This window comes from Girardinichthys multiradiatus, chromosome 5, assembly GCF_021462225.1.
Source record: "Girardinichthys multiradiatus isolate DD_20200921_A chromosome 5, DD_fGirMul_XY1, whole genome shotgun sequence".
NCBI classification, from domain to species: domain Eukaryota; kingdom Metazoa; phylum Chordata; class Actinopteri; order Cyprinodontiformes; family Goodeidae; genus Girardinichthys; species Girardinichthys multiradiatus.
Genome location: NC_061798.1, coordinates 11,583,894 through 11,596,596, shown reverse-complemented (window position 1 = coordinate 11,596,596; position 12,703 = coordinate 11,583,894). Strand labels below are relative to the sequence as shown.

The window sequence follows — 12,703 nt, the reverse complement described above, 5'->3', positions numbered from 1 at the left end:
TTCTTTTACATTACAACCACAAATTTAAGTGTATTCAATGTATTCTCATCCCCTCTGAGTCAATTCCTGGTCAAACAACCTATTACTGCAATTAAGGCTGTGTTTTGTAGTATGTTTGAAAAATGATTGGAGTAGATAGGGAGACGTAATTTTTGGTCCATTGTTCTTTACAGAATAACTAGCTCCATCAGATTGGATGGAGAGCATCTGTAAGCATCAATTTTTAAGTCTTGCCACACATTTTTATTGAATTTAGGTCTGGACGTTAACTAGGTTTTTCTAACACCAAATGCTGATAAAAATCATTCAATTGTAGTTCAGGCTGCATGTTTAGAGTTATTATCTTGCTGGAAGAGAACCTCTTCCCTAGTCTCAAGTGTTCTGCAGCCTCTAACAGGTTTCAACAGCGCTGAGGGTATGGAGATTTGACTTCCAATCAGAATATATAAATACTTTTTAAGCTAAAGTAAGATCAAATCAATAAAAATTGTGTCTTAAGAGCACATTAATTCTGCTTCTGATTGTTATATTTTCTGAGATAGTCCACTTGTGGGATGATCTCCTATAAAGGAAATCAGAATGCTCTGTGTGACAAAGAGACAATTCATGGCACAGGATCTATTCCATAGTTTGTTTTTCCAGTTGACATGCATGGGCAGGCAGCAACCTGGAAAAACAGAAAATGAGTACTGCCTGTTGCCGAGCACCACAGGAGAGACTATGCCAAGGAAGAAAAGCCCCAGACACTGTATTTCCTGTCTCTTCAGGGACATTATGGCAATTGTTTTTTGCAGCTTTGTCCCCTCACAAACACTAAAACCCATCCACAAAAATGGACACTGAACCAGACATTGAAATTACACAGCCTACAGTCCAAAACAAATCACTGACACCAGGAATAACGGCTGGCTGCCATATATTACGGACACCGAGGTCACTCTGCAGCAGACTAAGTCTCCTACATGACAGATTGACAGATCAGGGGTCCTCAAGGATATTTATATATGAAGCATAAATGGTTGTTGATCTTTACAAGTGCAGTACAATTCAAGCAAAATTTGCAAACTTCAAATATTTATTTTTATCAAGAAAACCACAGCTAAGGCCACACTTGAACCATATCGTACAAACAGAAAGTTGCAGCCAAAGCCGCATGCATAACGCTTTGCATCCAACACATGAGGGCTGCCTAAATATACCTCCACATACACTGAAATACCTCAAGCAAGGCAGTGTGTTGGGCCACCAGTTGTTGTTTGTAAGCCGTGGCCCTGTACTGTATCTCTCCAGGACCTGGGCTGAGTAGGATCTGGAAATAGTGGCTGACTGCGGTTTGTGAGGGACTGTGCAGCACTCTAATTAAACTCTGTCGCATAATGAGGCTCACTGCTGTTCTGTGTCACTCGATTAGTAGCTTGTGGTTGTCTCAGGCTATGGTTTGGGGTTTGCGGGGGTAGGGGATCACATCTGGGACAAAGGGTGTACCAGCAAAACAGCGATAGGACAAAAAGCAACATAGTTGTGAAAGACGTAGCACTCCATTGGGTCTCCCTGATTAGAATCCAATTAAATCTTAAGGATTTAATTGGATTCTAATCCAATTAAATCTTAAGGATATTTTATGGAAATCTTGTAACACCACCACTTTAGGCCTGCAGGGGTTGTTGCAATACTTATAACTTAGTAATAAAAACTATGGTTTCAAGAAGATGTACTAGACTGTCAGAAAAAATAAATATAAAAATAATGGTTTGACCTCAAAAAATGATTGAGAGAGGAAAGACTACATTACTGTTATAGAGACATCTGCAATTGGGCATTAACAAATTCTATTTAGCTAATAACTGTGTGCAAAGGGAATCTGATGAATCATGAAGGTGATTCCTCAAATTTAGCAGGTTGACTGTTAGTATTCACATTGCATTGCAAAAGTTTTGAAACCTCATAAATCTATTCAGATTCTGTCCCTTTGCAACCACAAATTTCAGTGGATTTTGAAGTGGAAGAAAAATGATTGACAAGTTCTCAACATTTTTGCAAGCAAAAATCTGACAAGATTGGTGTACATTTTGTATTTCTCCTTACTTTATATGAAAAACCCTGAATAAAATCAATTGGAATGATTTACCATTTAAAAGCCACCTGTCTAGTAAATAGAGTCCACTTGTGTTTAATTGCATTTCAGTGTGATTGCAACTGTTCTGTGAAGGCCTCAGATGTTTGTTTGAGAACATTAGTGAACAAACAGCATCATGAAGACCAAAAAACACAGCCGACTGGTCGGGGTGAATGTTGTAGAGACGTTAAAAGTAGGGTTGGGTGAGGAAACAAGATTCCAAGCTTTAAACACCTCAATCCATGATGCACAACCTAACTGGAAAGAGTATGGCAAACTGCAAACCAACCAGGACATGGCCATCCACATAAACTAAATTACCTCTGGAGAAGCTGCAGACATCTGCAGCTAAGGTGTGAGAACCTGTCTCTCCACAAAGAAAAAAGTTACTGTTGAAAAAAAAAAAAAACCTCATACTATGTTTGCAGGTTGTTATAACCCAAGTAGGGAAGGCATCAAACATTTGGAAGTAGGTGCTCAGGTTAGACTAAAATTAAGCGTTTTGACCTACATATCAAATCGTATGTGTGGCATCTTAAACACACACTTTCCTCACCATGAAACACTGTGGTGGCAGCATCATGCTATGGGCATGCTTTTCTTCAACAGAGACTGAGAATTTGGTCAGAATTAATGGAAAAAAAGGAATGGAGCGAAAAACAGGACCATACTGGAAAACAAAACCTGTCAGAGGTTGCAAAAGAATTGAGACTGGCGAAGACGTTCACCTTCCAGCAGGACAACGACCATTAACATACATCTGAGTTACAATGCAATGTAACTCAGACGTATTAGAATGACCAAGTCAAAGTTCAGACCAAAATTTAATTTAGAATTTGAGGCAAGAGTTGAAAAAAAATATGTTCACAGACACTCCTCATCCAATCCTACAGAATGAAAATCATTTGTCCTTTTTCTTCCACTTAATTATTCTCATAAAATCCCAACAAAATACACTTAAATTTCTGGCTGCAGCATTGCAAAGTGTGAAAAAAACCCATTTGAATGTGAATACGTTTACAAGGCATTGTAAATGTACAAGCCCTGCCATGTAGCCTGCAAACAGGCAAATGAAAAGAATGTTTGTGGCTGTGTACGATGCATGAGTTTTTCGATTCAGTGCCAGGGGTTGTGTGGGTGTTTGTGGGAGCGTTCATGACAAGTGGAAGCGGAAACATTGATATTTGATTCTCCAGCCAATCAGAGAGTTGTGTTTAATGTGTGGGTCTGGTTTGACAACAGAGCTGGACTACAGTATATATTAACCTCCACTCTGGGGACAGAAACAGAACGAGACACCGGAGGAAAAGCAACTGATAAAAAAATCATCTTGACTACAGAGTGACCCCATCTACGAGACATCATGAAGACCCTGGCTCTGCTATCCATCTGTGCTCTTCTGTCAGTGTGTTGGTCCATGGGAGGTAAGGTCAAAACCTTTGCATCATCTGATATTGCTCACAGTGTTGTGTTTGGACAATCTAAATACCGGAAAATGGTTTAACATTTTGTTTTGTCCTGCTTAGCTGTGGAACCAGAGGTCATTGTGGATTCTGCCGCTGATCCTGCAGCTGATGTTCCCAATTCATCGTCCTCTTCCTCATCCGAGTCTGATTCAGCTTCATCCTCTGCATCTGACTCTGCATCCGACTCTGCCTCTGACTCTTCAGCCTCCGATTCAACATCACAGTCCTCCTCCTCTTCTGAGTCCTCAGAGTCTTCCGAGTCCTCCTCCACGGAATCCTCAGAATCCTCCTCCTCTGAATCAGACTCCTCAGCCTCTGACTCTGCTGCCTCTTCATCTTCTTCTTCCTCCTCAGAGTCAGCCAGTGCTGAAGGTAATCAGATGTTTGTTTTTTTTTATTGTGAATATTTTCATGGTTTTAAAATATAGTTCTGTTAGAATTTAAAATAAAAATATTTAAGTAAGTTCTTCTCTCTTTCTTTCCCCAGATTCCCATGTAGTTGTGAAGAGAGACCTGGCGTCTGTTATTCTCAGGAGAAGAAGAGCTGCCCAAGGCCAGCTCAGCCCCCTGCAGCTGGAAAGGTAAAAATAGGCAATAAAGCTGAATTGCTTAACAGGAACATGTCCAACCTTCTAGGAACTTGACATTTGTAGAAATGTTTGTAGTTAATTTAGCTAATCACTGTAACATCAATAAATTATGCTAAACAGGTGTGACTCATTCCCCCCCCCCCCCATTTCTTCCAGCCTGAAAGAGGTGTGTGAGCTGAACGTTGCCTGCGATGACATGGCTGCCACTGAAGGCATCGTCGCAGCGTACACTGCCTACTATGGGCCAGTCCCTTTCTAAGTTAAATAGTTGTCTTTCATCTGCTTTTGGACATTTTCTCAGGCCTTCTGACAGCAGTAACATTAAAACAACTACCTTAAACCTAGAAAGGAGCAGAAAAATAAATAAAAAGGGAGAAACCGGAGCTGTCTTCTGAATTTATAAGCTGCTTGTCATTGTGTGCATGGGCACCTGCAGCAGTCCTGTATGTTAAGGGTCCCCTTCAGGCTTTCTGAAAAAGGCACATGGAAACATAAGCCTGTGAATTATGTAGAGGCCCATCCAAGTGTAAATGATTCTTCTATCCTATTGAGTGATACAATGAATGGTGCTACAATATGAAATGTATTGTGTGTTAATGTTTTTCTTTTAGTTTGTGCTTTGTATTTTATCTCATGCAGTTCTACTAAGTAGTAGATGTAGAAATGAGCTGATTTTGGTTGTGTGCAATAGGTGTAAAAACACACATTAGAGGTCTGTAATAACCATAAACTGCCTCTTGGTTTGAAAAATAATAAATAGTTTTTTTTTTTTCAAATTGCTGTGTTGTCCTTATTGTAATGTGGAAAAATAGCAGTGTTATTGTGATTATTTATTGCTGTGATCTACATGTAGGTCTCTGGGGTTGTAATTAACATCTGCTAAGTAATGCATCACAGACACATTCTAAGGACTTAGGCTACAATTTAGTTTGAATTTGCTTTATGGTCAATACTGGAAAAGACACAAGTTGGCGAGGTTGCCAGCAAAAAACAAGCATGAAGTACTCGTTTATGAACAATACATGACATTCACGTCTGGATGCAGATAATGCAGAACTGGATGATAGTTTCTACATTCAAATTACCAAACATATGTATATTCTTACATATGTGTATATATATATATTTTAATATATATGGGCTGTACGGTGGGACAATTGATAGAACTGTTTCCTTGCAGCAACAAGGTCTTGGGTTCAACTCCAGGCTGGGGGTCTTTCTGCATGGAGTTTGCATGTTCTCCCTGTGCATTTGTAGATTCTCAATGGGTACTCTGGCTTCCTCCCACAGTCCAAAAACATCACTGTTAGGTTCATTGGGCTCTCTAAATGGACCTTAGGTGTGAATGGGTGTGTGCCTAGTTGTTTGTCCTGTATGTCTCTGTGTTGCCCTGCGATGGATTGGCGACCTGTCCAGGGTGTACCCTGCCTCTCGCCCTTAGACTGCTGGAGATAGGCACCAGCCCCCTGTGACCTAGTATGGAGTAAGCGGTATAGAAGATGAATGAATGAATATATTTTAATAGGCCAACCACTCCTGTAAAGGTTCAGTATGGTTCTGTGTTTTCTCTATTTGTGGATCTCACTGTGGTTCACTGGAGACCCAGTATTAGTAATCACTTCTTTCAATCAAGGCATGATGTGTTGCTTTTTGAGATCTTTTAGACCACTTCATGCTGTAAGACAGTTAAAATGTTTATTTACTGAAATTACATAATTAAAAAATTTTTTGAATTTGGTTTATGTAATATTAACATTTGTTCCATGATCTTCAAGATGAAACTTAGCAACAGAGCAAAATAAAAGAGATTTGTGGGGGTGGCAATTAATTTTTATGGCTTTTTACATGTGAATCCATTTCCTGTATTTTTCTTTTGTTTAAACTAAGGATTAGGGACAGAAAACAAAAATCTCCCAAAACCTTTTTGGATAACGTGTTGCATTCTGATAGGACCAAAGTTAAACCTTTGGGACACAATTGCAAAAGGTATCTTTGGGCCACATGGAAGTGGCAGCATAATGATGGGGGCTTATTTTTCTCCAGATGGAATGGGTGTGTAGATTTTTGAAAACCACTGCAGGTCCTCCTCCTGTCTTTCTGGTGTTTTTGACAGTTGTGTTCTGGGTTCACTGATGTTTTCTTGCAAGACTTTGAGTATACAATTATTCATGTGGAAACAGTAAGAGTAAAAGAGTAAAAACTGTCAGTAAATGCTGCAGATTAAAGATGCTGCGTCATGCAAAAAGGCCAAATATAAAATTAGAGGACTGTCCAGTTAAATTTCGAATTGATCATGTTATTCTCCATGCAACGTCTATGTCGGAAGCTGAAAAATAATGTTTTTCTTTTGTTAGATAGTAGTGGGATGTTTATATTCAATGCCCAGACACCTGATTTTAACTCTTCCAATCAGTAAAATAGGCATGTTTAGACATTTAATTTTGGGCTTACCAGGAGTGGAGAATGCAGGCAGAGGTGTTTTCCCTCACTACAGGTCTACAGGTCCTTCTCAAAACATTAGCATATTGTGATAAAGTTCATTATTTTCCATAATGTCATGATGAAAATTTAACATTCATATATTTTAGATTCATTGCACACTAACTGAAATATTTCAGGTCTTTTATTGTCTTAATACGGATGATTTTGGCATACAGCTCATGAAAACCCAAAATTCCTATCTCACAAAATTAGCATATTTCATCCGACCAATAAAAGAAAAGTGTTTTTAATACAAAAAACGTCAACCTTCAAATAATCATGTACAGTTATGCACTCAATACTTGGTCAGGAATCCTTTTGCAGAAATGACTGCTTCAATGCGGCGTGGCATGGAGGCAATCAGCCTGTGGCACTGCTGAGGGCTTATGGAGGCCCAGGATGCTTCGATAGCGGCCTTTAGCTCATCCAGAGTGTTGGGTCTTGAGTCTCTCAACGTTCTCTTCACAATATCCCACAGATTCTCTATGGGGTTCAGGTCAGGAGAGTTTGCAGGCCAATTGAGCACAGTGATACCATGGTCAGTAAACCATTTACCAGTGGTTTTGGCACTGTGAGCAGGTGCCAGGTCATGCTGAAAAATGAAATCTTCATCTCCATAAAGCTTTTCAGCAGATGGAAGTATGAAGTGCTCCAAAATCTCCTGATAGCTAGCTGCATTGACCCTGCCCTTGATAAAACACAGTGGACCAAAACCAGCAGCTGACACGGCACCCCAGACCATCACTGACTGCAGGTACTTGACACTGGACTTCTGGCATTTTGGCATTTCCTTCTCCCCAGTCTTCCTCCAGACTCTGGCACCTTGATTTCCGAATGACATGCTGAATTTGCTTTCATCCGAAAAAAGTACTCTGGACCACTGAGCAACAGTCCAGTGCTGCTTCTCTGTAGCCTCTGTTTCTGGTTCAAAAATGGCTTGACCTGGGGAATGCGGCACCTGTAGCCCATTTCCTGCACACGCCTGTGCACGGTGGCTCTGGATGTTTCTACTCCAGATTCAATCCACTGCTTCTGCAGGTCCCCCAAGGTCTGGAATCGGTCCTTCTCCACAATCTTCCTCAGGGTCCGGTCACCTCTTCTCGTTGTGCAGCGTTTTCTGCCACACTTTTTCCTTCCCACAGACTTCCCACTGAGGTGCCTTGATACAGCACTCTGGGAACAGCCTATTCGTTCAGAACTTTCTTTCTGTGTCTTACCCTCTTGCTTGAGGGTGTCAATAGTGGCCTTCTGGACAGCAGTCAGGTCGGCAGTCTTACCCATGATTGGGGTTTTGAGTGATGAACCAGGCTGGGAGTTTTAAAGGCCTCAGGAATCTTTTGCAGGTGTTTAGAGTTAACTCGTTGATTCAGATGATTAGGTTCATAGCTCGTTTAGAGACCCTTTTGATGATATGCTAATTTTGTGAGATAGGAATTTTGGGTTTTCATGAGCTGTATGCCAAAATCATCCGTATTAAGACAATAAAAGACCTGAAATATTTCAGTTAGTGTGCAATGAATCTAAAATATATGAATGTTAAATTTTCATCATGACATTGTGGAAAATAATTAACTTTATCACAATATGCTAATTTTTTGAGAAGGACCAGTATGTTAAGGGTCTGCAATGTTGATCAGATTGTTTGGTTCTTAGGATGCTCTACAGTTTTTTTAATCATGCACTTTACTGTTTTTTCTGTTTTATGATTTACATACCATTAAGTTTAAGGTTGGCCTACTGGATTGTGTTAAAGAATAAAAAATTAAAACCTTTACTTATTTCAAGAAAAGTTTTTATACTCTGCAATTGTCGTAGAATGGCACGTGCTTGCTGCATATTTACCAATAGATGGCAGCGTTGGGCAGCTTTTTGGTCAAGAAAATTTCTGCCCAAAAGTCAACTTTTAACATTTTCTCCCATTACAACTTCAATCTTTAAAGTTTTTTATTGGTATATTAATCTGATATATCAACACAATGTAGAACCCAATCAATTAAATAGATGGAAAAGGATACATGGTTTCAAAATGTATACAGTTAAAGTGGAGCTTGCATTTATATTGACCCCCTTTGATAACGAGAGTAAGCTAATGAATGCAAGTGTTCTGTGACAGTCTCAAAGGTTTGTTAGATAGCATTAGCAAACAACATCATGAAGACCAAGGAACACACTAGATAGGACAGGGATACAATTCTAGATAATGTTAAAGTGAGGTTCAGTTATAAACCAATATCCTAGACTTTGAACATCTGACGGAGCTCTGGTAAAATCTAAAAATGGGAAAAGTGTGGCACAACATATGAAACATGGCTGTGGCAGCATTTCCTTCACTATATAGCTACAAAGCTACAAAAAAAAAAAGAAAAATGAATGGGAAAATGGATGAAGTAAAAAAAGACACCACTGGAAAAAAAAAAAACCCTGTTTGATGTTGCAAATGAAGTGAGACGGGGTAGAGGTTTGGTTCCAGTGACTGTCCACTGTCTCTACATGCTCATCTGGGAGGAGTGACTGCTACAAGTCACTGACTGGATGCAATCTGCTGGGTTTCCTTAGACAGAAAAACTTTTTATCCAATTTGAATAAATAACTGAATCTGACTGCACTGTTCAATGATTAGGATTAATTGGAATGTATGTACCTGACTTTTGTGAAGTGCCTTGAGACGACATGTGTTGTGAATTGGCGCTATATAAATAAACTGAACTGAATTGAATCGAATTGAATTCTAGCACAGCAATGATTCTAAATATACAGTCAAAGCTGTATGGGGTTCCATCAGTGCCAAAAATATGTTTTTGTGTCTATGTAAGGTGTACAGGTTGCGTGTTTATGTAATGTAACATGTCTATGTACCAGACACTACTCATAGATACAATTCATAGAGGAAAGCTGTCCGAGACACACCCTAAAGACGTGCAGCTGTAATTGCATTAGAAGGTGATTTTTACTGAGTCAGGAGCTGAATACATATATACACCACGCCATTAAGGTTTTTATTGGTAAACTAAAGCAAAAATCATGTATCATTATCCTTTTGAAATACTAGTCACTGAATGGATGAGCACCAATATATTTTCAATATTTATTGTTGTTTTTATCAACCTTCGAGACGACTCAATTCTTCTGGTTCAAGTCTACTCTGCATCCCCAGAATCAGAACCAAACATGGGGAAGCAGCATTCAGTTCTTATGCTCCACTGATCTAAAAAGACTGAGTCAAATATTTAGTCCTTGAGTTCTTCTAAATCAAGGTTAAAAACAAATTTTTTAGAGTTGCCATGGATTGATTGTCTAAACTATTAACTAACTTTCTTACCTTTCCTTTATCATCCCACTGCGATGTACTTTTTTCATCATGTAAAACACTTGGAATTGTCTTGTTGCTGAAACGTGCTGTGCAATTAAACTTGCCTTGTCTTGCCTTGCCTTTTACTTTACAATCGTGTGCTACTTTGTGTCTTTTGCTTAAAATCCCGCTGAGGTTTATGGTTGTAACATAACAAAAGATGAAAAAGCTCAGCTGTGTCAATCTTTTCACATGGCATTGTACATGAAAGTAGGCTCCACATTTTAGGTGGTGATAAGTACTTTGGAAGAAATTTAAACACATCTACGAAACATGCCTTAAACTACAAAATCTTTTATTTTAATAACTCAAAGGGAATTGTTACACTGTTCCAACAATTAATTTCCTGAAAGTGACTGAGGTCAGGGAATAATTTCAATACATTTTTTTTCTACTTCGAGTTGACACATTCAACCTTTGTTCTTGGAGATGATGCAGCAACATATAATAAGTACATCAGAAGCAGTTATTAAGTTAGTCATAAAGAAGCACTTTAAGCACTAACTTATCAAAATATCAACAAATGTTTAGATAAGTGAATGTGTAGTTCCAGTTCTCTACAATGAGCATGTGCTTTTGTGGTTGTGTTCTGCACATTAGTGCACAATCAATGCATAATCAATCACACCCACTTTGTTTGCCAAGGAAATGACTCCAGGTATCTCTGATAAAGGAGGAAAAAATACAGGGTCAGCATTCATATTGTACAGGTAAAGTTTTAATGATGGGTCTTGTGGTTTCCGCCAGTCACTGAACTGCCCCAATCAATCAATCATTTATATAGTTAATTTTTCAAAAGGCATAACTTAAAATGAAACAATAAACATGAAAAACATTTAGTTAGATGTTATTCTGTCCAGAATTAGGCTCAAAATTATTTGAATACAATTATCTTTTAAATTGTTAAATTATGTAACACCTTCAAACAATGTGTAAATGATCTGTGTGTATCACCTATGTACAGTAACATAAAAAGATATAAAAACACACAGTAAACCTGACAGATATGCGAAAATGTTAGAGTTTTATATCTAGTTAGTCTCTTGCAGACCTTTTTGCACCCTAATACATTTCATAGCCTACCTGTACATGAAGCTCATAGCACGTTATGGACATTTCAAAATGTAAATGTTAACAAATAGATTTGGTTCAGGTAGCTCCTTCCAACATCGAGATGACTTGAAAAATTACAGACTTGACCTAGACTTAACCAATTACAGACCTATATCCAATCTTCCGTTCTTATCTAAAATTCTTGAGAAAATAGTTGCTGTGTGAGCATTTACACAGTAATGATCTGTTTGAAGAGTTTCAGTCAGGCTTCAGAGCTCATCATAGCACTGAAACAGCTCTGCTGAAAGTCACTAATGATATTCTTATGGCCTCAGATAATGGACTTGTGTCTGTACTGGTCCTGTTAGATCTCAGTGCTGCATTTGATACAGTCGAATCGATCACAATATTCTCTTAGAAAGGCTGTAATACGCTGTAGGTATCAGGGGAACAACGCTAGGCTGGTTTAAATCTTATCTGTCTGACAGATTCCAGTTTGTTCATGTAAATGATAAATCATCTTTAAACTCCAGGGTTAATTGTGGAGTACCACAGGGTTCAATACTTGGGCCAATCCTCTTTACTATATATATTCTTCCAATAGGTCAAATTATCAGGCAGCATAGAATAAATTTTCCCTGTTACGGTGATGATCCTCAGCTTTACTTATCCATGAATCTTGATGAGCCCAACCAGTTAGATAGACTACAAGCATGTCTTGAAGACATAAAAACTTGGATGACTTTAAATTTTCTGCTTCTAAATTCAGACAAGACAAGTTGTCGTCTTTGGACCGAAGTCTTTAAAAAAGAAACTGTTTAGTCAATCACTTAACCTGGATGGCATTAAATTGACTTCCGGTAATAAAGTAAAAAACCTTGGTGTTATTTTTGACCAGGACATGTCATTTAAATCCCATATTAAACACGTTTCTAGGATTTCCTTCTTTCATCTCCAGAACATTGCCAAAATTAGAAATATCCTATTCAGGAGTGATGCTGAAAAATGTATCCATGCATTTGTTACTTCAAGGCTGGACTATTGTAATTCGTTACTATCAGGATGTCCACAAAATGCAGTTAAAAGCCTTCAGCTGATTCAAAATGCTGCAGCAAGAGTTCTGATGAAAATTAAAAAGAGAGGTCATATTTCTCCTACTTTAGCTTCCGTTCATTGGCTCCCTGTTAAATCCAGAATAGAATTTAAAATTTTCCTCCTCACATATAAAGCCCTTAATGATCTAGCTCCATCATACATCAGAGATCTGATTGTTCCATATTTTCCTAACAGAGCACTTCGTTCTCAGACTGCAGGTTTACTGGTGGTTCCTAGAGTCTCTAGAAGTAGAATGGGAGGCAGATCCTTTAGTTATCAGGCTCCTCTCCTGTGGAACCAGCTCCCAATTTTAGTCCGTGAGGCAGACACGCTGTCTACTTTTAAGGCTAGGCTTAAAACTTTCCTTTTTGATAAAGCTTATAGTTAAAGTGGCTCAGGTTATCCTGAGCTATCTCTGTAGTTATGCTGCTATAGGGTTAGGCTGCTGGAGGACATAATGACCACTTTCACTCTCTGCTACATTCTCACACTACTTTCCAATTTTGCATTGTTTGCTGTTATTTCAGCTTTAACTTTATGTTCTCTCTTTTCT

General features: G+C 38.6%; 1 protein-coding gene across 1 annotated transcript; it reads left to right on the top strand.

Annotated features, from left to right (window-relative positions):
* Positions 1 to 3,402: 3,402 nt before the first annotated feature.
* bglapl (bone gamma-carboxyglutamate (gla) protein, like) lies at positions 3,403 to 4,943 on the top strand. The gene is made up of 4 exons (XM_047366410.1): positions 3,403 to 3,540; positions 3,643 to 3,954; positions 4,070 to 4,163; positions 4,329 to 4,943. Exons 1-4 carry the CDS (start codon positions 3,480 to 3,482, stop codon positions 4,429 to 4,431), a joined length of 570 nt encoding a protein of 189 aa, XP_047222366.1. The 5' UTR covers positions 3,403 to 3,479; the 3' UTR covers positions 4,432 to 4,943.
* Positions 4,944 to 12,703: the final 7,760 nt, after the last annotated feature.

Coding starts and splice junctions, on each gene's coding strand:
- bglapl (XM_047366410.1), top strand. CDS start 3,480: ATGAAGACCCTGGCTCTGCTATCCATCTGTGCTCTTCTGTCAGTGTGT. Junction 3,955..4,069: donor AGAGTCAGCCAGTGCTGAAG/GTAATCAGATGT, acceptor TTCTTTCCCCAG/ATTCCCATGTAGTTGTGAAG. Junction 4,164..4,328: donor AGCCCCCTGCAGCTGGAAAG/GTAAAAATAGGC, acceptor CATTTCTTCCAG/CCTGAAAGAGGTGTGTGAGC.